At 38.2% G+C, this 26,947-nt stretch overlaps 1 protein-coding gene across 7 annotated transcripts in view; it reads left to right on the top strand.

The window, feature by feature from the left end:
- iqsec1b (IQ motif and Sec7 domain ArfGEF 1b) overlaps positions 1-26,947 on the top strand; it is a 455,019-nt gene that overhangs the window by 412,912 nt on the left and 15,160 nt on the right. For all 7 annotated transcript variants that reach the window (XM_073072148.1, XM_073072151.1, XM_073072149.1 and 4 more), the window contains 5 exons: positions 4,309-4,470; positions 8,872-8,994; positions 14,438-14,604; positions 17,779-17,918; positions 24,767-24,796. In XM_073072148.1, coding sequence (XP_072928249.1) covers positions 4,309-4,470; positions 8,872-8,994; positions 14,438-14,604; positions 17,779-17,918; positions 24,767-24,796 — 622 coding nt within the window. The remainder of the gene's footprint in view (positions 1-4,308; positions 4,471-8,871; positions 8,995-14,437; positions 14,605-17,778; positions 17,919-24,766; positions 24,797-26,947) is intronic.

The following is a 26,947-nucleotide window of genomic DNA, read 5'->3' as shown; positions in this document are numbered from 1 at the left end:
ACAACCCAGGTTCAATTCCCGCCACTGCCTTAAAGGAGTTTTTATGTTCTCCCCATGACTGCATGGATTTCCTCAAGTGGCTCTGGTTTCCTCCTACAGTCTAGAAATGTACCAGTTGGTAGGTTAATTGGGCATTGTAAATTGTCCCGTGATTAGGGTAGGATTAAATCAGGGCATGTGGTTGAAAGGCCAGAAGGCCCTATTCCATGCTGTACCTCGATAAATAAATAAATAAATAAATAAATAAACAAACATACCGGAGATTCCCAAATCAAAAGCCATGGTTGAACCTGGAGATTCATAGTCTGCTGAGGGCTAGATCTGTGGTGTTCAAGATTGGTGATAAGAACTATATAAGAAGTCCAGTTACAACCTTTGAGAGGTTGGCCATGGCCAGAATCAACTCCCGCAGGGACTTGGACCTGCTGCAATTTGGATATCACCATAATAGTTCTACAGCAAACTCACTGGCTCTTCACTTGGCCTTGGATTACTTGGATAATAGCAATACCTATGTCAGGCTGCTGTTTATTGATTACAAGTCAGCTTTGAACACAATCTGGAGGCAGAGCTCAGGAGGGTTAATGATACCTTATAGCGACTCCTTTGCTTGCATCTTTGGAAACAGCTCTGTTTCCATCTTTGTATCTCTATTTTACCTTTTCAGGGTTCTTTTGAAGACCCTGACCTGGAGTTACACGCTGACTATGGCTCTTTGCGGGATTTGGACCCGCTCTCAGGGTTCCATAATTGGCCGTTGTTCAGCAGGCCAAAAGCTCGGCCTAAGATTCCATCTCAGATTCAGAAGCCTAGGATCTCGGGGCTGTGGAGATGGGCAGATCAAGGGTCGGTGTCATGACAGGAGACCCGTGTGTCATCGGGGGAGTCGAAGTATCTATGGCTGTGTGCCTGGAGACCCGGGATCTTTGCAATCTTCAGGCACAGAGCTCGAAAAAAGTGACGTAACAGACATTTAACATCGTAAATCAGCAAGTTGTTTGTTATGTCTCCCTGCTCACTGGAAAAATGGAGACACCTCTTTCTCCCGTATTAGGGAGAGAGAGAACCTACGGTATGTAGAATACCGGGTGAAATGCGAAGTCTCTGGGATAACTGCAAGACTGTGTCCTTGCTATTGCTTTGCTCATGCTTGAGTGCTCGGTTGTAGTGCCAATGCTTTTTTTTTGCTGGTTGGGGAGGGGGATTGTTGCTTGCTGCTGCTTACATGTGGGAGAGGGGAGCTGAGGGGGGACTTCGGGGTTCTAACATTTAACTGTTGTTCATTCTCTGGGACACTCCTTGGTTTTTGTGGATGGTTGCGAAGAAAAGGCATTTCAGGAAGTATATTGTAATTACAGTAAGTCTATCTGACATTAAGTTGTACCTTTGAACCTTTGAATCATACCCTCAGTTCTAATCTGGGCCTCAGTACCTCACTCCGCAACTGGATCCTTGCCTTTACCAGAAGACCACAATCTGTGCAGATTGGAAATAACATATCCTCCTTGCGGACAATCAACACTGGTGCACCTCAAAATGTGTACTTAACCCACCGATCTATTCTGTCTTGACGACAGTGTCGCTGGGCATAGCTCATACTATCAGTTTGCCAGTGACACAACTATTGTTGGCAGAATTTCAGACGGTGATGAGGAGGCATACAGGAGTGAGATAGATATCACAACAACATCCTTACAGTCAGCGTCAGTAGGACCAAAGAATTGATTGTGGACTACAGGAAGGGGAAGTCGAGGGAACACACACCTGTCCTCATCGAGGGGTCAGCATTGGAAAGGATGATCACTTTCAAGTTTCTGGGTGTCAGCATCTCTGAAGATCTATCCTGGGTTCAATATATTGAGCGGAGACTTGGTATGTCATCAAAGACTTCTACAAATGTTTACAGATTACCATGGTTGCACCACCATCTGGTATGGAGGGCCACTGCACAGGATCAGAAATGTTGCAGAAAGTTGTAAACTCAGCCAGATCCATGGGCAAGAGCCTCCCCAGCACTGAGGACATCTTCAAAAATAGATGCCTCAAAAGGAAGGTTCCATCATTAAGGACCCGCATCATTCAGGTCATGTCCTCTTCTCCTTGCTAGCATCAAGGAGGAGGTAGAGGTGCTTGAAAACAAAGTTTTAGGAACAGCTTCTTCCCCTCCAGCATCAGTAGTGGAAAAGGTGAGCAGTTTCACGTTCCTCAATGTCAACATCTCTGAAGCTGTATTCTGGGCTTAACACATTAATGCAATTACAATCCACTGTCAGATTTCTGAACAGGCAATGAACCCATGAACACTACCTCTCTTTTTGAACTACTTATTTAACTTACTTTATATATAGACTTACTGTAATTTATAGTTTTTTATTATTATGTATTAATATGTACTGCTACTGCAAAACAGCAAATTCCATGACATATGCTGGTGGTATTAAACCTGATTCTGATTCTGATTATATTGCTAATATACCATAGCCTTCATCAGTGTATTCAAATTAGAAGAGCAGCGTTTTTTGGTTTATAAAATCCAGTGTGCATCATTTCTAATCCGATTTCTGTTTCTTCCTTTGTTAGATGCTCAAGTTGTGCAAGAAAACAAAGAGATATTTAAGAATTAGTCTTTACATCACACTGCTGTCATACACATCGTAGTAGTTAACTAAGAAGCAGGATAGCAAGTGGCTTGAGAAAGAGTCTTTGTCAGTTAGGGAAAAATGTGTGATTGGTGGAACGAAGGGTCAGAAAATTCATTCAACAATGGGCATTCTACAAGTGTATAAATTAATATCTTTTTCTGAAAGTATGTAAAACCAAACTAGTATCTCTTTCACTAATCAACTTCCCAGCTCTCTTCTTCACCCTCCCCCCTCCCTGGTTTCACCCATCACCTTGTGCTTCTTTCCCCCCTCTCCAGCTTCTTAATCTGACTCCTCATCTTTTTTTCTCCAGTCCTGATGAAGGGTCTCGGCCTGAAACATTGACTGTACTCTTTTCCATAAATGCTGCCTGGCCTGCTGAGTTCCTTCAGCATTTTGTGTGTGTTCCTTGGATTTCCAGCAACTGCAGATTTTCTCTTGTTAATGCAAGGCATCTGTTCAGCCTGCCAGAAATAGTTCATTTTTGTTTGTTCTGTTGATATATGCATATAGTGATATATTAGTAGTACATAAAAGAATAATTTTCCTCCACTTTCATTTCCCCAACAAGAGTATAAGATATGAGGTCTGAAAATATTGAATTTAATAGTGATTTCAGGAAATTCAGAATATCCAATTCAGAATTGACTTATCTTGAATAGGCAGCTCAATCCTGCTTAATGAAAATAAGGAGCAGAAGAGCAGTGCGTTCTGTCACTTAGTTGAAATTTCAAAAAATGTAACAAGTTACATTTTCAAATTCATGTATGGATATGATAATCAAAACACTAAATTAGTATTAACGCTTGTTGCTGTGGAATCATAGCAGAGTTCTGTGTTGTCTGTTCTCAGGCAGAGTGTTTCAAGGTTTTATCCCCATGCCATCTAGGAGAATAAAGCTTTGCTTTCCAGTTAGATCATGTGGGGCTAATAGTATTTCTTTGCTGCATATGCTACAGCTGCAGAATGCGTATATTGAAAAGAAACTTTTCTTAAAAACTGGAGGATTTGATGCTGGTCAGGTGATAATGAAGCTGTTGAAACTATATTCATCCAGACAGGTGGAGAGGATTTCTTCACATCCCTCTATGATTGCTAACACTTGGTGGGTGGGGAATCAAGTCCTGCACAGCAGTATACCCAGCTCCTGATTTGCCTCACATAGCCAAAGTTTCTGTGTAAATGATCTAGTTAAATTTATTGTCAGTTGTTTCACCAGCAGATAGACCATTGAAAACTTGATGACAATAATGCCCTTGATTGGCAAGAAGAGAAGATTATATCCTTTTGGAAAAGTGAAAATTGTTGTTCTGCATTTTCAATTGATGCTTAGCACTGTCCCTAGGATTAATCATAGGTGGAATTTCTGTGATATTGGCACTCGTGAATTATAACCTTGCAAGGAAAATCAAGTGTAGTAGTACAGCCTGAATTTTTTACAGGTTATTTGCTGTCTCAAAGGATCTGCATGAAAGAAGTTGTGTCTTTCCTGAGGCTTTCTCATTTTTCTCCACTCCTGACTTTATTCAAGAATAAACACTGTGCGAGTATCTATAAATTTCAAACTATAAATGTACAAATTTTCAAGTAGTTTCTTGTTTTTCTAAACACTTGAACACACTATGTATCTTAACCTCTAACTCAACTTTTCTCTTTTTTTGCATAGGAAGCCCGAGAAAGGTATACAGTACTTGATAGAACGTGGATTTGTTCCTGATACTCCTGTTGGTGTTGCACACTTCCTTCTGCAGAGAAAAGGCCTTAGCAGGCAGATGATTGGCGAGTTTTTGGGCAATCGTCAGAAACAGTTCAACCGAGATGTTCTTGAGTAAGTGTTGTACAAAGATTTGTGAATTTTGCCCAGTTTGAAGATACCTGATCTCACATATGGTTCTATGTTGCGTGATAAACTCAAGTTCCAAGTAACATTTGTGTGGAATTTGGGTATGGAATCCTGTTCATGACTTGGGACAGTTCCCTTGCTCCCTGGAATAATTTTGTAGAACTGCTTATGGACGTAGAACAGCCACATGGACTTCAGTTTTATATCTCAATCAGAATATCACACAGCACACAATAGTTTTCTTTCAGTACCTGACAGACCTTGTTTAACTTCTTTGAAATATTTCTTTGAAACAGTTCACTGTCCCTGCAGGCTTCAAGGCAGCCACTATTATTCTGGTGCCCAAGAGAGCGATGGGAACTGTCCTAAAAGATTACCACCCAATAGCCTGACTTCAACCACCATGAAGTGCTTTGTGCGGCTGGTAATAGATTGTATAAACTCCCACCTTCCAGCTATATTGGACCCTTTCTAGTTTGTCTGCCCCTCAAACCGGTGCACCAATAATGCCATAGCCTCAGCCTTCCACTCTGTCTTATCTCACCTAGAACATGATGTTTCATATGTCAGGAGGTGGTTCATCAAATTCAGCTTGGCATTCAACATCATAATCCCTTGAGTAAACTTCCCTCATTGGGACTTAACACCCCTCACCATACAGGATCTTGGACTTATTGACAGAAAGACCCCAATCAGTCTGAGTTAGCAACAACATCTCAAGCTCCATCACACTGAACACTGGTGACCCACAAGGTTGTGAGCACAGCTTGCTGCTGACTCATGACTGCACTGCCAGATCCAACTTAACCCACATCATCAAGTTAACTGATGATACAGAAGGGGTTGACTTCATCAGCAACAATGATGGGTCGGCATACAGAGGGGAGATAGAGAGGCTTGTCAAATAGTGTGAGAACAACAACCTGAGTCTCAAAAGAGATGATTGTGGAGTTCAGAAAGGTGTAGGTCAACTACTCTCCAGTGGACATCAATGGCTCTGCTGTGGAGAGAGTGAAAAGCACAAACTTCTTTAGTGTGCTCATAACCTGGACCCACAACACCTGCTCATTAGTCAAAAAGGCACAGCAGTGACTACACTTTCAGAGGCAATTGAGGACCTTCAAGGTGCCTCATGTCTGGCTGCTCATTGTGATATGGACATTGCAAGGTATCGACCACAAGACCTCACAGAGGATTGTCAAAACCACTGAAAAGTATGATCAGGGTCTCCTTTCCCACTACTTGTGACATCTACCGGGAGCGTTGTATCTGAAGGCCCCGAATCATTGTTGAGGATCCCGACCACCCATCCCACAATCTTTTTGACCCACCACCATCCGGAAGGAGGTACAATAGCATCAGGACTAGGATTGTCTGGCTGAATAATATCTTCTTCCCTCAAGCTGTGAGACTAATAACTACCCTGCCATTATTGAGGTCTTGTCACTAGGACAGAGAGCTGTTACAGTTCACTGTTTACCTGTCCTGTGCACTACATGCATTTTGATTCATATTTTTGTTTAATGTACTGAGGTTTTTTTTTAACTCTCCTTGGACCGGAGGAATGTTGTTTCATTGGTTGTATGGATGTACAGTCAGATGACAATAAACTTGAACTTTTGCAGACCTTGAGATGTAGGTATAAAAATGTTGATACATTGGGTATTCCAAGTATTTGAAAAAGAGATGTGGGACCTATATCCAAGTTGATGTCCAACTAGGGGTAAGCATTTGAAGGTGATTAGATTACTCTTGCTGTCCATCCTTGTGTTTTCATTGCTTTGTGACTATATATAGTTATGGCTAAAGCAAGTGGTGAGCTTTCTCCTTGATTGCTTCATTGCCAGTCACTCTGAAATTTTCTGATGTTTGGACCAAATCTGTGCAGATATCTGGAGTAAAGTGATTCTTAGAAAATCTAACATTGCTGAACAGGCTATTTTTAAATGTTTCTTGAAAGCACAGTTGACAAGTTCATTGCATCATCTTTTTAGTAATTGAGAGTTGGTTGATTGAGTTGAAATTAACGAGGCTAGATTGTTGAGCTAAAATGACAGGATCTGAAATTTGGATAGAATATTGATTTTTGCAAAGAAAAATATATTCTTGACAAATTAATGAATTTCTAATGTGTCTGCCTCAGGCTCTTTGAAAAGCTTGACCAATCTTAGTATTAGACAAACCTAAGTCATAGATTTTGCACTTTTTTTGCATTCTGTTTTCATCACCTTTAATTCTTAATTTTGTTTTCTCAACAACAGCTCACTGTTGTTGAGAATTACATTTTTGAAGTATATTATCATAAACATTAAAGATCTGCAAATGTTCTTATAAATGTTGTTATAATTTAAATATATTATTCTCTTGAAATCAATGCCAATGAAAACTCTCAACTGAAATCCTCTCTCAGTTTGAATAGAATTATTACTTGGTAATGTATCATTGCCCAAGAGACTAACATAATTCCATATCATTGTTAATAGCTGATTGAAGCTGTCATCAATTCTCTTCCAACTTTAACTTCCTGATGTAGTAGAGATAAACGTTAGACTGTACAGAAGAGCTATACCTTATTAATGTGCTTTTTTAAAAATAAGAGTTAAACAATAACAAAAGGTTGTTTGCACAACTTCTACCTTTATACCCTTCTCTTGGATACCTAAGTACACACCTTTAAATTAACTTGATCTGCTTACTATAACCAAACTCATACAGCAGGATTAATCTGCAGTTGCAATGCCCATGGTGTGCAGTTTTACCTTAATAGATCAGAAAATAAGTTACAGTATAACTGACTTAGCAATGACAAACATCCCAAATACTTGAAGCACAATTTATGATTAAGGCATACATGTATTTTGCCAAAGTTTACACAAAAAAAATCAGCCATCTGCAGAACTTACTTAACCATTCCCTAGACACTTTCAGTCTCCCCTCCCCTAGACTCTCTTTGCTTTCCTCCCCATGCCCCACTCCTACTAACACCACTCACTACCCTCACCTCTTTGATGCCCTCTCAAATGTGTATTCACAGGGAATGCATGCTCACTGTCATATCTGCAACGTATGTGGAAACAATTTATTAGTTACATCAATCCTAGTATGTTTTAATTATTTTATTGCAAAAACTTCCTTTCTTGTTATATGCAAAGAATAGATTATGCATTTTTGAGTTCAATAGACATTAGGAAACATACTGAATTTACTCAGTAAAATCAATTTGAATCAAGTTCTGACAAGACTTCATAATGGAAGGTCATGAAATGTTCCTTCTGTTTTTCTTTCCATGAATGTTGCCTGCATTGCTGAATATCTCCAGCACTTTCTGTTTTATGACAGGAAACAAAATTTAGCATTCTAGCTGCTGGAATTCTCTTCTATATGAATGTTGTTATTCAAGTGAATTATTTTGAAACAACTGCTACCTTATCAGAACTGACAGTCACCACCTTTGCCTTAATTTAGCATAATCTGAAAGCGTGAGCAATGTGCACAATAGTAATATAAGATGCAGTCAGTATGAACCCAACATTAAAAAGCCAAGCCACTTCTCTCTAACTTTAGTATTGATCAATTGCTCTTATTTAATCCTGTAAACTTATTTTTTTAATAAACTTAAAAAGATTTGTGGTTATGTAAAATCACTTTAGATTGGTATTGTGAGATTTTTTTTTCCATTTCTGAATGAAATCTTCATTGTTCATTTGTCATGATCTATTTCTAACCCAATATCCAAAATGTTATCTGGACTCCTTGGTTCAGTTTCACATTTAGTAGATTTCTAGAACTAAATTTGTGCTAAATTTACAATTTTTCTTCAGTCCCATAAAGGTGATAAGAAGTGTTAGTTATTTTAGCCAGTTTTAAATATAAAAAACGATATTGCACTTTATCAATTGTAGCAAATATTTTGTGGAACTTTTGCAATAGGTCAAATACATACATAAAAAATCTGTAAGGCCAACACAAAGATAATAAAAAAAGCTTGTGCCTTTTCTCAACACTGTTTCAGTGTTCTTTGTTAATAGTAGTAGCTGAAACAGTCAAAGAAAACTAGTGGAAAGACAGCAGTGGTTCTGTGACAATTGGTGAGAAGTGAATAGTTTTGGTTCAATGGCAAATCTAAGGAAGAAAAATATGGCAGGTCAAAATCTTATGGCTGCTCCCACTGCTTTTTAATCAATTGTCTTGGTTATTCCTAGTACCAGTATAATGAACAGTTTTGTTGATCTTCCAAAGCAGCTTTACAATTTGTAACTTGATTCCAAATTATTTTATAATATGAAATATATTATAAGATCTTAATTCTTTATTAAAGTTTTGTTGCACTATAAATGCCAGAATATATTTTAAGAGAAACATACCATGCTATGATTTTTATTTCAGCTGTGTTGTTGATGAGATGGATTTTTCAGGAATGGAATTGGATGAAGCACTCAGAAAGTTTCAAGCACACATTCGGGTCCAAGGCGAAGCTCAGAAAGTAGAGCGTCTTATTGAAGCTTTCAGGTACACAGCTCTCAGATGATAGGCTTCATGCAGCAAGAAGTTCTGAAAGAATATGCCATTTATACAAGGAACTTTGTAAATTATTTTAAAAGATTTTTTTAAGAAAGTATTTTGCTCTGGTTTATCTTTACCATCTGTGAAGAGCCACCTGGAGTGTTGCAGAAACCAGGCTCCCTGAGGCTCCACTACACTTATAGGATGTGGAGGCCCAGCAAGGTTCCACTCCCATTTCTGTAACAAATACGTATGAGTATGTGACTTACAGTTCCAAGCAAAAATTTCACCCAAAGAGTCCAAAAGGATTCTCCAAAACTCCCTGCAACATGGAACTTTAAGTCGTATTGCGATTTGTTCCATTAGTCAACATAAATGTATCTTAGCAGAACAGTAGTTCCACTATACAGATATAAAACAAAGCTATTGGTGCCCATTTAATTCAAATATATCGAGGTTTAATATTGAAATTCTAATGGTTACTTAAAATAAATAGGAATTGATTATTAAATCACTTGGATTATTATTTATTAATAGGATCAAACCATTCTCTATGAAAAATTAATGAACCTTTTCTCCTTCACATCTTTATAAATATATCAGTCTGCAAATAATTCATCTTGAGAATATATTATTTAATTGATGCATATTTAATTTACAGTTGGATATTTATATTGTGTGATGATCAAAAGGGCCATTTAATGTTTCCTCTTTCATCATTTGAATAGCCTTGTAAATTTACATTATACTTGATCAATATCTGTTGTGTAATGTTATTATAAATTTGAAGACTTTGTAGTTCATCTGATTATATGTTGTATGTTACCTGTATCAGTTCCTGGTAGAGCCATAGCTAGAAGTACACTAGGAAATACTTGAGAGCCTAAGCAAAATGTAGCTGATTATTTGATGTGTTACTTTCAGCTGCTTTCTGCTGTCAGTACAGGCCACTTGACAATGTCATCTTCAGCTCTGCAGTGTTTCCGTTCTTGCTTTTATGGTTAGAAATGAAAAAGCAGAAAAAAACCCAAAATTTGTTACATCAACACATCTACAAGTTCAACTACTTCAGTGATCTTTTTGGGACCTTCTTGGAGGTGTCAGCATGATTTGTGTCCCTCTTGGGTCACAGAATTCACAGTTGTGAACTCATATGGACAGTTTTAGCAAGCCAGTGAAGTGCTATTGGTAATCAAGTTTGATAAGAATCTGGCATAATACTGCAACTTACTCTGGAAGTACCTAGGTTCAATAACCTTCAGGTATTAAGTTATGTTCGTATCCTTGATAAGTTTCAATCCATTTTTATCTGCCATGTAAATATGAAGTAAAGAATACTTGCTTTGTTTCGATGATGAAGTATGCTTGAGCATACTTAACATTTCTTCCTGAATTGCATTAGTGAACAATATGTCTTTTCTTTTTAATTACAGAGACAATGTATTCCATTACCTTGTCCACAGTGACTTGAAAATAATTTGGAAACTACTTGACTTCTTCTAGTTTTGAGTTTGTAGATTAGCCTTTATGAATATTATTCATTAAGCAGCATTGGATCTCCTGGTTAATATTGAGCTGATCATGTGTGTTGGGCAGGTCAAGTTTACTTAAAGGGCTTTGGACTGCCAACTTCACACACAAGTCTTGGGTTGTATACTAGCTGTGTGCATGGTAGTTATCACTGAGAGGGATAGTGTTACTTGAATTGGGAACCACTTCAGTGAGTGTCAACCAATCATTCTGTTTTTTTTCTTGCCTTCTATGTTCCTTTTCTGAAGTTCTTTCTTCAGCTTTGTCTTGAAGTCATGGAAAAGGACTTCAGTACATCAGTTTTGCACCTTGTCAAATGCAAATAAAGACCTTGTGTGCCTCAGTGCAACTAAGAATCTTTTGAAGAAGGTCATGTGCCATATCTGCATAGACCAGGATATACTGAGCAAAAATTGAACAAGACTTGAGTGTCTTCAACCACTCTCTCTCAATGAGATATTTTTGCATATCTAATCAGCCTCAGTTATTGGCTGTTTAATTTAACCATTTGTGTAAATCTACACAAAATCTCCCTGTTATCATGCTGAAGCACAGACAGAACTGTATTACAATTTGGTCATGAGACCTTGCTGAGTTTCGGAAGGTTCTTTGAACTTAATGAATATACATCTTTTCCAATCTAGAAGTGTCAGTTTTCATATAAAACGGGTAGCAATTTACTAACTGGTGGTGGATATAAGTTTCAGTATGTGGTTGTGTATGAGATTTAAGGCCTCTTTTCTAGGAAATCTATGTTGCTATCTGCAGTTATTATGCATTGGTTAGTGTTGCCTAGAAATCAAACTTTCAGTATTGTCTATAGACTGAACTAACACCAAAAAAGTTTTTTTTTTCCAAAAAGAAGCTACAAAATTGGAACATCCTTGATTTAAGAAGTTAATAACATGGTTTGCTTCTCTTGACCTGTGCAATTCGCACACTGCAGCTGCTTGAAAGAAAAGTACTGCATGCTGTTTTAAGCCTCTTGGGAAGTGGATTAGCGCTTTTAAAGAGATCGCTTCATGGCAGTTACAGGCATAGGGAGTAAAAGTGGGTGCCATTACCTCCATTTTTGGAGGAAACTATAATTTCATGTGAGATCAAACCCTGCAACCAGCAGCAGCCATTAAACTGAATTCCCTGTAGGTGACCAAGATATCCCGATGAATACGACCTCTGCTGGAAATGACTCAATACACTTTAAACTAGGCAATTTTTGCTTTTTAAACAGGTTTATAGATTTTATAAGTGCAAGTAGTCAGTATTTTGGGATGTATTTCAGAGTTTGATAATAAATGAACCTTTGAACATAGAAACAGAAACATAGAAAATAGGTGCAGGAGTAGGCCATTTGGCCCTTCAAGCCTGCACAGTCATTCAGAATGATCATGGCTGATCGTCCAACTCAGAACCCTGTACCTGCTTTCTCTCCATACCCCCTGATCCCTTTAGCCACAAGGGCCATATCTAACTTCCTCTTAAATATAGCCAATGAACCGGCCTCAACTGTTTCCTGTGGCAGAGAATTCCACAGATTCACCACTCTGTGTGAAGAAATTTTTCCTCATCTCGGTCCTAAAAGGCTTGCCCTTTATCCTTAAACTGTGACCCCTCATTCTGGACTTCCCCAACATCGGAAACAATCTTCCTGCATCTAGCCTGTCCAATCCCTTTAGAATTTTATACGTTTCAATAAGATCCCCCCTCAATCTTCTAAATTCCAGTGAGTATAAGCCTAGTCGATCCAGTCTTTCTTCATATGAAAGTCCTGCCATCCCAGGAATCAATCTGGTGAACCTTCTTTGTACTCCCTCTACGGCAAGATTGTCTTTCCTCAGATTAGGGGACCAAAACTGCACACAATATTCTAGGTGCGGTCTCACCAAGGCCTTGTACAACTGCAGTAGAACCTCCCTGCTCCTGTACTCAAATCCTTTTGCTATGAATGCCAACATACCATTTGCCTTTTTCACCGCCTGCTGTACCTGCATGCCCACCCTCAATGACTGGTGTACAATGACACCCAGGTCTCGTTGCATCTCCCCTTTTCCTAATCGGCCACTGTTCAGATAATAATCTGTTTTCCTGTTCTTGCAACCAAAGTGGATAACCTCACATTTATCCACATTAACCTTTATGTTCCATTTGACAATTCACTCTCTCTTCTCCCCTCTTCCATTGGACAGAAGATACAAAAGCCTGAAAGCACCAGGTTTGGGGGGCAGGCATGGTATCATAGCGATTACAACATTGCTTTACAGAGTCAGCAATTACCAAGCGGGGTTCAATTTTCACCACTGCCTATAAGGAGTCTGCATCTTCTCGTGACTGCTTGAGATTCCTCCGAGTGCTCCAGTTTCCTCTCACATTCCAAAAACATACAGTTATAGTTAGTAAGTTATGGGCATACTACGTTGGCATCAGAAACATGACGGGCTACTCAGCTGCATTCTCGCTGATTTGATTTGATGCAAACAACGCATTTCACTGTATTGTTTTCAATGTACGTGTGATCAATAAAGCTAATATTTGAGTCTTTAAACAGCTTCTACCCTGCTGATATAGGAATATTGAATGGTTCCCTAGGATGATACGATGGATTCTTGAGCTCACGATCTGCCTTGTTACGATGTTGCACCTTATTGTTTACATGCACTGCATTTCCAGTTACACTTTATTCTGCCTCTGTTGTTGTTTAGCATTGCACTGTGCAATGCATAGATCCGTATGAACAGCATGAAAGACGAGCTTTACCTAGGTAAATGTGACAATAATAAACCAATCCAAGCCTTAGCCAAGTTGATGTAGTTTTGCTGAATGGTTGCCTCGGCAACGTTAATAGCATTTCTATGTGACTCGGGGCCGATGAATAAGATTACTTCGGGCATGCTAAATGTGTGCATAATTATGTCATGTGCTGGACAGAATATGTCCATGTTTTTGACACTAGCAGTGATTTTACTTGGCTTGACCAAGCTAAGTTTTTACCTGAACATACTTGCCTGCAAGTCAAATCCATCTCGTCAGTGCCATTTCAGGTCAATCATTTCAGGCTGTCGCTCATCCTGGAACTGGGTAAACAAAACATTTTCTTTCCTTTTGATGCCTGGTCATGCTTCTCTAATCAGCCAGCCTTTGCTGGAAGGCCATTGCCCGATACCCTTATTTTGTTTGTACTATTGCTCATGGTCAAAATGCGTACTTACAAAGATGCCTCAGCTCTGCTCTTTCCAGATGGTGATCATGTGACCTTCCTTCACTTTGCTTTGTTCTGTGGTTCCCAGCATTGCTGTCTCTAACAAGCAGAATGTCCTCCACTGAGCTTGTTGGAAAATTTGTTGTCCTGTCTCTGTCTACTCTGGAAGGTGACACTGGGAAATGGAATGCAAACAGGGATCAAGAGTTTAGCAGTGATCCAAACTCTGGTCCATATATGCTGTATTCTTCTCCTGCATCACAAAAATGTGCACATTGGTAGGCTGACAGGTCTATGTAAAATTCCCCTTGTGTAAGTGTATGTAAGAAGTAAGGAGATTTTACAGGGATGTGAGGAGATGACTACAGGAAAAACTAGTGAAGTGATGGCAAAGCTCAGTCTGCTGCCATAGAGAGAACTGCTGCCTCCTACATTATGAGGAAATGTGGAAAAATTCACAGAAACAAATATTCAATGGCCTTTGGTGGAATTTGGACAAGCATGAGAAAGTGTGCAAATTGGTTAATGTTTCTTTACACATTTCTTGTCTGCACAACATTTTTGTCAGTATTGCATCAAACGTTTTTCTAATGCATTAACAGATGATTACTTGTAAATCTTTGTTCACAGTTGATCACAAATAATTTCTTTTGTAGTTGTTACCAATATTGTTTTAGGTAGTGACTTCACAGAATAAACTGTATTTCAATCCTTCTATTGTAGCCAACGTTACTGTATCTGCAATTCTGGAGTTGTGCGGCAGTTCCGAAATCCTGATACAATCTTTATCCTAGCCTTTGCAATAATTTTGCTGAATACAGACATGTATAGCCCTAATGTGAAACCAGAACGTAAAATGAAACTGGAGGATTTTGTGAAAAACTTGAGAGGTTAGTGACATCGAGGTGACTTTGTTTGACTTTATATTTTCTTGAACTGGCTATATTAATTTATTCTTTCTGAAATTAATTTCATCCATTACTATGAAGAGATCTTTGTGTTAAATTCCAGAATAGCCATGATTAGCTTGAATAGAAAATCCATTAGACATTTAAACTGATAATTTTATCATGCTATAAAAATAATTTCAAAGGTACGTAAATCTCATGCACATTCATTATATTAAAGAAGTAAAAGAAGCATGATTTTAATAAGGAAATTATTTCCAAATAATGAAGCAATGGTTACATTTTTGACTGTAGTATCAATAAACATAATTAGGTGCCAAAAATAATTAAATAAGTAATTATCTCAAAGCTGCCTTTCAAACCTTTGTTAAATGTAGATTCTGAGAGCTGGTAAACTGGTTCTCCAATTAATGGTGTTACATACTGTATATTCTCCATTGCCCAGCAGCAGAGTTGTAAATCCATTTAAACTGAGGTGTATAATCCTGTCACTAAGTGTAATTAATTAATTTAGCAGCATAAATGTGTACCCTCATTTTTAGAATCCAATTTAAAAGAACATTATGACAGCACTTTGAAAGTATTTAGCTATTAGCACAATGGATACAAATGGAGAAAAAGCACTGAAGTGTTGAAATTTAAGTAAGTGTTGGATTTACAACTCTGCTGCTGGGCAATGGAAAATATACAGTATGTAACAGCATTAATCACCTCCAGTGTCACATAGGCCCTTGATTTTTAAATATAGCTTTTTATCTCTTTTACTTGAAAGATGGTTTTAAAATTCTGGTTTACCACACCTGCTTATGCAATGTTTCAGCTGAGTGCATTTAAATATACCGAATAGATAGAAAGGGGAATTAAAGATTCTGAAATCCAGAACAAAGGATAAGCATTACCTGTATGTTTCTGTTTCCATCTTACTTGTTTTAAAGAAGAATTAATTTAGGAAAAACCAGGAAATGATCAACCATTCCTAATGTCTACTGCAGGTCTTGACAGATTTGAGCTGAATGTAACAGCTGAATGAAATTGTAGTGTATAAGTCCAATCTAATGAACAACTTTTCTTTTAAGAGAATCAAAGAGGGATTAGAGAAGTATCTGTGAATTTTATGATCTTCCAAAGGAGGTGAAGTGAAGGCAAATTAGATAGAGAGAGAGGGACTTGCATTTATGTTGTTCCTTTCAATACTTCCAGGACATCCCAGAGCTCTGTGCAGTATTTTTGATGATCAGTTATGTGAAAAGAGCAGTAACCAAATTAAACTCACCCATTTCCTAACATTGACAGAATGGCAATGATCAGGAAATGTATTTTATTTATGTTGATTTGAAAGGTAAATATTGATCCAGGTGCTAGATGTAAATTCCTTGCTATTCTTTGAATTGGTGCTTTGGGATAGTTTGCATCGACCTGAGAGGGTAGATTGGCCTTGGTACAGTATCAGTGTCAGTGTTGGACAGGTACTAGAGCCTAGATTTTTTATGCACCACTCTGTGGTAAGGGTCTTAGATCCACATCCACGTGACAGAGGTGAGAACTACAAACCGAACCGGTAATAAAAGTATTACTGTAAATAAGCAATTTCTATTGGTGTATTGGGGCCAGATCTTTTTGAAGTAATTTAGTGAGTATTTTTATGTGCAGGAAGCGATAGGAGTTTGGGACAACTGATCAGTTTTCTTATAGCAAGAAGCATTAGGAGATACTAGACAAAGGCAGGTTTGTGAGTTGGATTACGGAGTAGCCATATCTCACTGAATAGGGTCTAGCGTGGTCTACTCCTTTTTCTATATTCCTGTCCATTAACTTTACTAAACATGTTATAAAAGTTTGGAAGTACTTGCAAGATAAATGAAATGAGAATGGTGGTGATAAAACTGGATCCTCCTAGTGGTCTTTAATAAGATAAATGGATATGGATGATGGCATAACTGGTATTAGTGAGGGAAAAGCAGCCCTGGGTGAAGATGATCAGGTGAAGAGATTTAATGAAAGGTGGGGGTGGGGCAATGTAGGTAGCAGGCAATAAAAAATAGAGTGCAAATAGGGGTCTAACAGTTTTTGGTTTACCTCCCACTGTATAACTGATCTGGGAGTTACCTGAAGCAAATAAAATTTAATCAGGTGGAATTTTTTGCTCCAAGACAGGTAATCAGATGCTGGCGGAAGTAATTTGTAAAAAATTTGGCTATCCATAAATCTCAACTACAAGGCTAACCGCAGATCAAAATGTTTATCTTTGTTGTAAGAGTGAAGAAGTAGAAAAACAAATAAAATTTAAAAGTAGCGATAATTTAATATTTTAGGGGCATGTTGTTTATTAAATAAATACATTGAAATTACATCTTGTTTGAAACACATCATGGGATAGAAACATACAAAAGTTTTAAAAGAAAACCAGTATTCATATTACTACCTTGTGCAAGCTGTCGAACAGTTAATGTTGAATATTAATAACTTTAGTCAATATATTCCTAAATATATGAATTGGAAATTTTAAAGCCACTGGGAATGATCAGAGAAGTGGCATTAATTGGATAACTTTTTAAAACAAGAGCTGAATGGTTTTTGCATTGCTGTGTGGTTCATGAATTATTAATAACCTTACTTGCTGAGAGTTGGCAATACAGTGGAACCTTTGCAGCTTGTAAGATATGAACTCCAAATCAGAAAGTTTTATTTCTTTGACTTTTCATACATACTGCATACATTTATTTTACTTTTTTTTTTACTTTATTTACTGTTGAGTTGCCATTGGTTGCCAAGGCACATTGTGGGGATGGTCAGTTCAGTTGATGTCCGTGTTTGGAGAAAATAAAAATCTAATTGGCTTGATAGATAGTGGGTTTGGTTAGCAAGCTTATCATGGATGGTCTTACCAAATGTGTGACAATTTTCTTTTGTTAAAGGTACCTGTAGAATACTCAATTATTATAATTCTATGCAGATTAAAAAATAGTATATACCTGGAGTAAATTGAGAAACTTCTGAACCATTTTAAAATTCCACTATGCACAAAATTCTGATCTTTATGAAATGCTCACTGTTGCTTTTGAAGCGTGGAAGAGCTGATAGATGTGGGGGAAAATAGAATAGATAACTGGTTTTTGGAATTAATAAGAGACTAATGAGGATTGCTGTAACTTGCAGGGGTGGATGATGGAGAAGACATCCCTCGAGAAACATTAATAGGAATTTATGAACGAATTCGCAAAAGGGAACTCAAGACCAATGAGGATCATGTGTCCCAAGTCCAGAAAGTGGAGAAATTGATTGTTGGAAAGAAACCAGTAAGATCCAATGTCTTAAAATTGTGAAATATATAATTCTGTTTTGACTAATTTTGAATTTTGGATGACTGTTCAGATATGGCTTTTCAAAAGAAAGTGGTTTGTCCAGATAGACCCAATGTTTCTGCCTGCTCCTGCCCCACTGAACTCGTGTCCTCATATCTTGACTCCATCCTATCCCCTTGATTCAGTCCCTTCCATCCTACATTGGTAATACTTCTCATTCTGTCGATCTCCTAACTAGCTTTCAATTCCCTGGCCCTGAGAGCCTCTTTGTCACCATGGATATACAGACCCCATACAGTTTTATCCTCCATCATTCCCATTCTGACATTTCAGTTCTTGACGTCCACTTGTACCATGATGAAGCCACCCTCAGGGTGAATAAGCAACACCTTATGTTCCATCTGGATAGCCACCAAGCTGACGTCATGAATATCGATTTTCCTTCCCCCCTTCCTGTCTCCTGTAGTCCTCTCTCCTCTCCTAACAGATACCTTACATTCCACCACTTTATCTTTCCTACCCTCTTGGCTTCAGCTATTACCTTCTAGCCATCCTCCTTCCCCTCCTCTCCCCCACACCTTTTTATTCTGGTATCTTCCCCCTTCCTTTCCAGACCTGTAGAAGGGTCTCAGCCAGAAATATGGACTGTTTATTCATTTCCATAGATGTTGCCTGACCTGCTGATTTCCTCCAGCATTTTGTGTGTATTGCTTTGAATATTCAAAATCAAGTTTAATATTACAATATATGTTATGAAATGTGTTAACTTTACAGCAACAGAACAATGAAATACATGATAAATATAGAGAAAAAGGAACTGTTACATTAAGTATATATGCGTCTATTAAATAATTGTTAAAATAAGTCGTGCATTAAAAAACAGAAATTAAAAAGTACTGAGGTAATGTTCATAGGTTCAATGCCCATTTAGTAATTGGATGGCAAAGGGGAAGAAGCTGTCCCTGAATCATTTTGTGTTGTCTTCAGGCATCTGTACCTCGTTTCCGACAGTAACAATGAGAAGAGGGCTTGTCCTGGGTGGTGGGGGTTCTGAATGATGGACACTGCCTTCCTAAGGCACTGCTCTTTGAAGATGTCTTGGATACTACCAAGGCTAGTACCTATGAGACAAGTGTTAATTCTAGCCATGACCAGTTTCTCAAAGTATTTCATCACTGTAAATGTGGGTGCTACTGGACGATAGTCATTAAGGCAGCTCATCCTGCACTTCTTGGGCACAGGTCTAATTATTATCCTTTTGAAGCAGTTGGGAACTTCTGTCCGTAGCAATGAGAAATTGAAGATGTCTTTGAATACCCTCACCAGTTGGTTGGCACAGGTTTCAGAGCCTTACCAGATACTTCATTGGGCCCTGTTGCCTTGCAAGGATTCACCCTCTTGAAAGACAGCCTGACCTTGGCCTCTGAGACAGAGATCATAGGGTCACCGGATGCTGCAGGGATCCTCACAGTTGTGGTTTTATTCTCCTTTTCAAAGTGAGCATAATAGGCATTCAGCTCATCTGGTAGTGAAGCATCACTGCCATTCATGATGCTGGGTTTCACTTTGTAGGAAGGAGCCTGCACACCTTGCTAGATTTAATATGTTAGCTTGAAGCAGAACTGGGGAATCATGTAAAACAGCCCACAAGGATCATCAAGGTTAATGCAGTCAGTTGCGTGTTGTGCTGCGTTGCTATTCAGTGTACCTAACGTTGAAGAAGTATACTCTGAACTGCTGTAGTTAAAGATCAAAGTCTTGGGGAAGCAGAAATTTAAGCTCAAAACCATTTTATAAAACTAGACTCTCATTAGGAGATCTTCAGTAAACTTCCACATCTTACTTATTACATTACTGGTCCTCTTCATATGGTAGCTCTATATCACATCCAAGCATTGGTGCTTGCATATTTGTTCTTTGATTTAGATAATACAGGCAGAACAGCAATTATTGTTTATCTACAATTATTCTGTGAGGAAAGTGGTGGGCCATCCAGCTAATTGGTACGTGACAGTGCTCTGATGAATTACGAGTGAAAATTACAGACAGACATATTTTATTGATCCCGAGGGAAATTGGGTTTTGTTACAGCCGCACCAACCAAGAATAGTGAAGAAATATAGCAATATAAAACCATGAATAATTAAATAATAATAAGTTAATCATGCCCAGTCGAAATAAGTCCAGGACCGGCCTATTGGCTCAGGGTGTCTGACACTCCTAGGGAGGAGTTGTAAAGTTTGATGGCCACAGGTAGGAATGACTTCCTATGACGCTCAGTGTTACATCTCGGTGGAATGAGTCTCTGGCTGAATGTACTCCTGTGCCTAACCAGTACATTATAGAGTGGATGGGAGTCATTGTCCAAGATGGCACGCAACTTGGACAGCATCCTCTTTTCAGACACCACCGTCAGAGAGTCCAGTTCCACCCCCATAACATCACTGGCCTTACGAATGAGTTTGTTGATTCTGTTGGTGTCTGCTACCCTCAGCCTGCTGCCCCAGCACACAACAGCAAACATGATAGCACTGGCCACCACAGACTCGCAGAACATCATCAGCATCGTCCGGCAGATGTTAAAGGACCTCAGGATTTATTGTACATAATTGTGTTTCCTTCTGTTGTTTCTTAATCCTACCTGCCAAGGCCTTCTCGTGTCCCTTTTTTGCTCTCCTAAGTCCATTCTTAAGCTCTTTCTTGGCTATCTTGTAACACTCTGGAGCACTGTCTGACCCTTGATTCCTAATTCCTATGTTTCTGTCTTCCTTTTATTTAGATGTTCCATATCTCTTGACAACCACGGTTACATCACCCTACCATCCTTTCCCTGCCTTAATAGACAAAACTATTCAGAATGTCATACAAGTGCTCAGTAAACAAACTCCGCATTTCAGTTCTACATTTCTGTGAATATATCTGCTTTCAATTTAGGCTCCTAAGTTCCTGCCTAAAAGCATCACAATTCACCCTTCCCTAACTAAATAGTTTCCCATACCGTCTGCCTTTCCCTGTTTAAGTTTATGCTAAAGGTCACTAAGTTGTGGTCACTATCTCTGAAGTGCTCGCCCATCGCGAGATCTGTCATTAAAATAGGCACATTTCAACTCATCCAAATGACTGTCCTATCCACTGCCTGTCCTTCCTCACAGTCTCTGTACATGCTGCATCTACTTTTACATGAACTGTCCCATCCTTTGACTTGCCACTCTGGTTCCTATCCCCTTGTCAAAGTAGTTTAAACCCTCCCCAATAACTCTAGCAAACCTGCCTACAACGTATTGGGCCCTATCAAGTTCAGGTGTAACCCATCTCTTTTGTACAGGTCATCCTTCCCCAGAAGAAATCCCAATGATCCACAAATCTGCCAGTCATTTCTGAATTTATTGGCAAACCTACTTTCCTGGAAGAAGGTGATGAGCTGTTGTCTTGGACTGTTGTTTGAAGTTATCATAGTGCTGCTGGGGAATTCCAAGATTTAACCTAGTAATGAAAAACATCAATACTTTGCCTTTGTTAAGATATGTGCAGCCTAGAAAGGAACTTCCAAATGCTGATATTCCTTTAAGTGACATTAAACGTTATATTAGAGGACAAGGAGGCTTCAAGAACAATGGTGAGGCCCAGCACATGAATGTTGAAGACAATACTGAAGAATTCTCAATTATGTTCAGCCAGAAGTGCTAAGTAAATGGTCTGCCTTTGCCTCTTGAAATTCAAGAAACCAAGGTAAATCAAACTCAGCCAATTGATTTACTGCATGAAATAGCAAGAAACAGTTAAGAGAGGTGGATGCAGCAAAGGTATGGGAACAGACAAGATTCCATCTTAAGTACTGAAAACATATATTCCAGAATTAGATGTACCTTTAGCTAACCTCTCCCATATAATTATAACATTGGCAAAAACCCAGAAGTGTGAAAAGTTGTCAAGTAAGTGGACAAATCCAATCCAAGTAAAGACCTCTTAGTTAATCTACTCAGTCATTAACAAAGTGATGAAAGTTCAATGGTGCTATTAAATGGCACTTATTCTTCAAACATACACCAAAGAGCTTAATTTTAGTGACCTAACCTCCTTGATGACAAGACGGGAATTGACTGATGAAACTAAAAAGAAAAGGCATAAAGGTGAAAATATTCCAACAATTTAAGTCCTATTTTAACACAAAGAAATGACATCATTGCAAGAGTTCATCAGGCCATTTTCTTAGACCTGTTATCTTCAGTAGCTTCATCAATTATCTTTCTATAAAGTCAGATACATGGTTGTGTAATTTTCAATTACGTATGCAACTTACCAGTAATTGGAAAAAAATCTATGTCTTAAAATAGCAACTACTACTTCTAACATGAGAGTATCTAATTGGTTTCCCTTAATGTTCACTGGAATTACCAGCACCAAGAACTCCAAAATCAACTACTTTGGGTGTCTACATCAGAGGCTACAGGAACAGTCAGAATTTAGATATCTTTTTATTTGACACACCAAAATGTTTCCACCATCTACAGGGCATGAGTTGGAAGTACTGTCTGCTTGCTTAGTTGAGTACACTTCCAATCACCAAGAAGCTCCACATAATCCTGGACAGCACAACTGCCTTAATTGATGTCTGTTTGATCACCCTAAATATTTACTCCCTACACTCTGGCACACCATAACTATGTTTCTTGCCAGATCCAGCCCAAGAGTACTTTGCAAACCTTCTATTTCCATCAGTGGGTGAAAGGCAACAAATGTATAGATAGATAGATAGATAGATACTTTATTCATCCCCATGGGGAAATTCAACTTTTTTTCCAATATGAACACCACTTCCTTCTAATCTGACTTGGAAATGTTTCACCTTCATCTTTGCTTGGTCCAAGTCATAGTAAATGCATCTTCACCTGAAGGACTGTGATAGTTCAAGAAGATAAATCTCTACCACCACTTTGAGGTCATTGAGGGATGGGCAATAAACGCTGGCCATCTGAATGACACCCACATCCCAAAAAGTGAGGAAATAAAAAGCCCAAGTAAATGGTAAAAGTGATGGGTTTCGAAGGTGCAACCTAAGAAGGTTTTGTGTGTTCTCACAGTGCCTTGTCTAGCATGCACAATGCAGTTAAGATATACCTGCAGTGAAAAGTGTTGGATATATAGGTTAACAACCAAGCTGATTGCCTTGTTCTTGATGTTTTGGTTATGTCCCAGCATTTGTATTCTATAGAATGCTAACATGTCAAATGAGGAACTTAAGTTCATCGCAAACAAGAGAAAATCTGCAGGTGCTGAAAATCTGGAAATCCAAACAACATACACAAATTGCTGGAGGAACTCAGTTGGCCAGGCCAGACTGTATTGAAAAGAGTACAGTCGACATTTCAAGCGGTGACCCCTCATTTTCCGTTAAGTTAAGAAAAATAGAACTCTCATTAAAAATGACCCTGAAGCTTTTTGGCTATTCATAAAACCTCATCTAGTTGACTATCTGCCAAAATTGCTTCTGCTTCCCTGTAAATAATCTGTCAATCCCAGGTTTTAATTGTATTACTTAGAAATTTCAGAGAAATTTTACAAGAATGTTGCCAGGACTTGAGGACCTGAGCTATAGGAAAAGGTTGAATAGGCTGGGAATACAGAAGAGTGAGGGGAAATTTTATAGAGGATTAGAGGTCATAGGTTGAGAGTGAAAAGTGTAATATTTGAGGGGCCTCTGAAGGGGAACTTAACTCCACCATGGATGGTCCCAAGGCCATCTGTGAAAGGAGAAGGGCTGGGCATGGGGCTAGAAACCCCATTCTGTAAAAAAGGAAGAGCTACAGAAATGCAAAGAGAGGTTCCAGAGACCTCATCCCTGGGAGAAAAAGGATACCAAGAAGATGGGCTACATCTGAAGATAACTTGAAAGACTGGCCTTGGACAGAGGACTTCGGTGAGCTGCTGTCGGCGGCCCATGTCCCAGTCAGGGTGATGGGTTTAAGAAGAAGAAAAGGGAGACTTCCTTATCCCAAGTGTGGTACAAACTATCAGTGGAAATCATATATGCAAGGTCAATTGTAACATTTAAGAGAAGTTTGGATAGGTACATGGATAAAAGAGGTATGGAGGTCTATGGTCTGGGTGTACATAGATAAACCTAGACAGAAGGGCAGGCTGGTACTGATTAGAAAAGACTTACTGTGCTGTGGTGTTCTGTGACTCTTTCACTGTAATCTCTCCCTTTTAAAATTTTAACTGCTGGTTAGTTCCTGTTCTCACCTGCATGTTCAACCCAGTCTTGGAAAGTTGCACGAGTTGGGTCTACAACAAGTTTCTCTTACTTCAATCTTGCAATTATTCTCTTGGACCAGAAAATAATAAATCTTTAAGTCTTATCTCAAAAACTAATTCCATAAAAAAGAGAGGTCGAAGCACTCAATGCTGTATATAATGCATTGTTAACAGTACCATTACTTGACATTCATTCAAAAAAGGTCAATGACATTTTGTCTTTCTTTTTCTACTTCATACCTAGAATACTATAGTTCTTGGGAAGTAACAATGACATTATTGACAGAGTTACAGATAACACAGTTTAAGGACTTCTTAGAAACAAATGATGGAAGCTGTTACACTTATCTGACTCATTACCTTTAGAAGAAAATTAGCAATTAAGAAAATAAGAAATATAGACCTATAAGGTTGGAATAATTATGAGGCAGCCTTGTTGCTAATGGAATCAGTACACATATGTATGGCAGATGGAATCAACTCTATTTTCTGAAGAATTAGTCTTTTAGCACTGTATTCACTCTGCTGTGATATTATTCCTTTATTTTTCTGAAGTTTAATAAATTGTATATATCTTTCTGCTGTAGATTGGATCTCTGCATCATGGACTTGGTTGTGTAAGTATTACTTTTTATTTTTATTGCCAAGTTTTCATTTGAATTTCTCTACAAAATATCATCTCTAGTTAAAATAACTGACTTTAACACAACAGGAACAATGAAACTACTTGTGTTCTGAAAATTTTGATAAGCATTTCAAACATTTAGAAATGGCATATATTGAGGCTTTTATTTTGCGGATGTCTATCTAGTTCAGCTCTCACCACACAGTTCTAATCATGAAAGAGATCACAGTAACCAGCAAAATTGTTGACTACTTAGATTTAATCATTTTAACTTACCTGTTCATGGGCTGTGGGTAGTACTTTTAGTTCTTTTGTCCTGGAATGGTATTGAACTCTCATTAGAGTGCTTTTAACTTCTATATAAATAATTTCACACTCAGATAATTGGCTGCAAAAATGATCATGCAAGTTGATTACCAAAATACATTGGCAATAATCATATAGTTAGCTGTCAATTCATTTTGCTGGTTGTTTATTCAACATAAATTTTTCCTCTAGCTGTCAGCATTTATACTGGAATTTGCTGTATCTCAGAGCTCGCTATATGTTATCTATTTCACAATTCTGGACTGAACAAATAACTGATCCTGCACCATCTTAACCAGTAAGATCAAAAAGCCCATTCTGAGGTGGCATGATCTAAACCAAAAGTAACACTTAGAATAATGAACACAGTAGCCAATTAAGTATTAAAACAGAATACTGAGGTGAAAGGAATGGAGGACTTAAGAGATGAGCTTTTTTTTTAGTGAGTATTAGTTAAATAATACATAGCTTGAGTTCTGCGGAGCAATTTTGGAATTTCTGCATTTCACTGGCTATGTGCAGCTACTGAAGTCGCTGCTCAGTCACCTGTATAATCATGGTGAAGGGTGTATTAGATTTGCTATGGTAAATATGCCTTTGGGTGCTGTTGTTTCATTATTTTTGCATGCAAAGCTGATGAAAGTATACATTGAAACATTGTTTCTGAACATAAGTCCTTAGTCACCAGTCAAAATAAAAGTTACTAACAATGCAAGGACTATTAATGAAGTGTTATTAGAGTAGTTACATGAATACCAAATATGATATGGTAAGAAGAGTAAAAGATCTGGATAAGCAGATTAGGAAAATGATAAAAAAATGTAAACAAAAATAATAAAATTTATTCTCTAGTATTTAAAACCTTCAGAAATAGGGCTGCAGTAGTTAATTGGCCAAAAGTTGTGCTAGTAGCACTAAACACATGCCAAAAACGTGCTTGGCAATAGTTAACATTTTGTTAAATGTTATTTAATTTAAAATGGACAAGGGAGACAACATGGTCAATGTTTGTTTAGGAATATGGTTAAGGGAGCATGAAACGAGGCTTATGGGCAAGATGAGCTCTGGGAAGCTGTGAGAGGAAGTTGCAGAGAATTGAAAGAGAAATGTGAATTTGGGGGGGGGGGGCGGTGTGTGTGGTTTGAGGAGATCTTAGTTGAAGCTTGCCTAGGTGAGCAGGGTAGCCGTTCAATAAATAATATCAATCTTCATGACTAAGAAGTCTGTGAACTTCCAGCATTTATGAAGGGTAAATATTGAGGAGGTAAATGAAGTTTAATGCTTTAATAAAGAAGATACTTTAATTCAAATAGCACCTCTAGACATCCCAAAAGTGATTTAAAACCAATGAAGAAGTTACTTCTATAACATAGGGAATGTGGTAGTTAATTTGCACACAACGTGTACCCACAAATTGCAATAGGATAATGGTCCAATGATTTGTTTCGATGATATTGTTAAAGAATAAAAGCTACTGGCGAGATACTCAGTTGTTTTCCTGTGAGTAGTACCCCTGGGTCCTTCACGTCCTTCTAAGATGAAAATAGAATGTCTCATTTGGAAGTGGAAGGAAGTGGATAATTAGACACTCTAAAGTGAATGTTGAATAGTTTGCAGTTTGTAAGTTGTGAGCGGAGCCCGATAATCTTTTATACCAATACCACTGCAGAACACATTCTTTCTGAATCATTATTATTAAGCTTTGTTTAGAAATACTTAATATTTCATTGCTCTTGCAAATAGCTTGGATCTTATCCTCTGGGAAAAGACGTGCTTCAGCACAGCACAGTTAAGATCTGTTTACATGTAATAGAAAATTAAAAAGACAAATTCCTAG

Source organism: Hemitrygon akajei, chromosome 19 (genome assembly GCF_048418815.1).
Source record: "Hemitrygon akajei chromosome 19, sHemAka1.3, whole genome shotgun sequence".
Classification (NCBI taxonomy): Eukaryota; Metazoa; Chordata; class Chondrichthyes; order Myliobatiformes; family Dasyatidae; genus Hemitrygon; species Hemitrygon akajei.
This window is presented reverse-complemented; position numbering and strand designations above follow the sequence as displayed.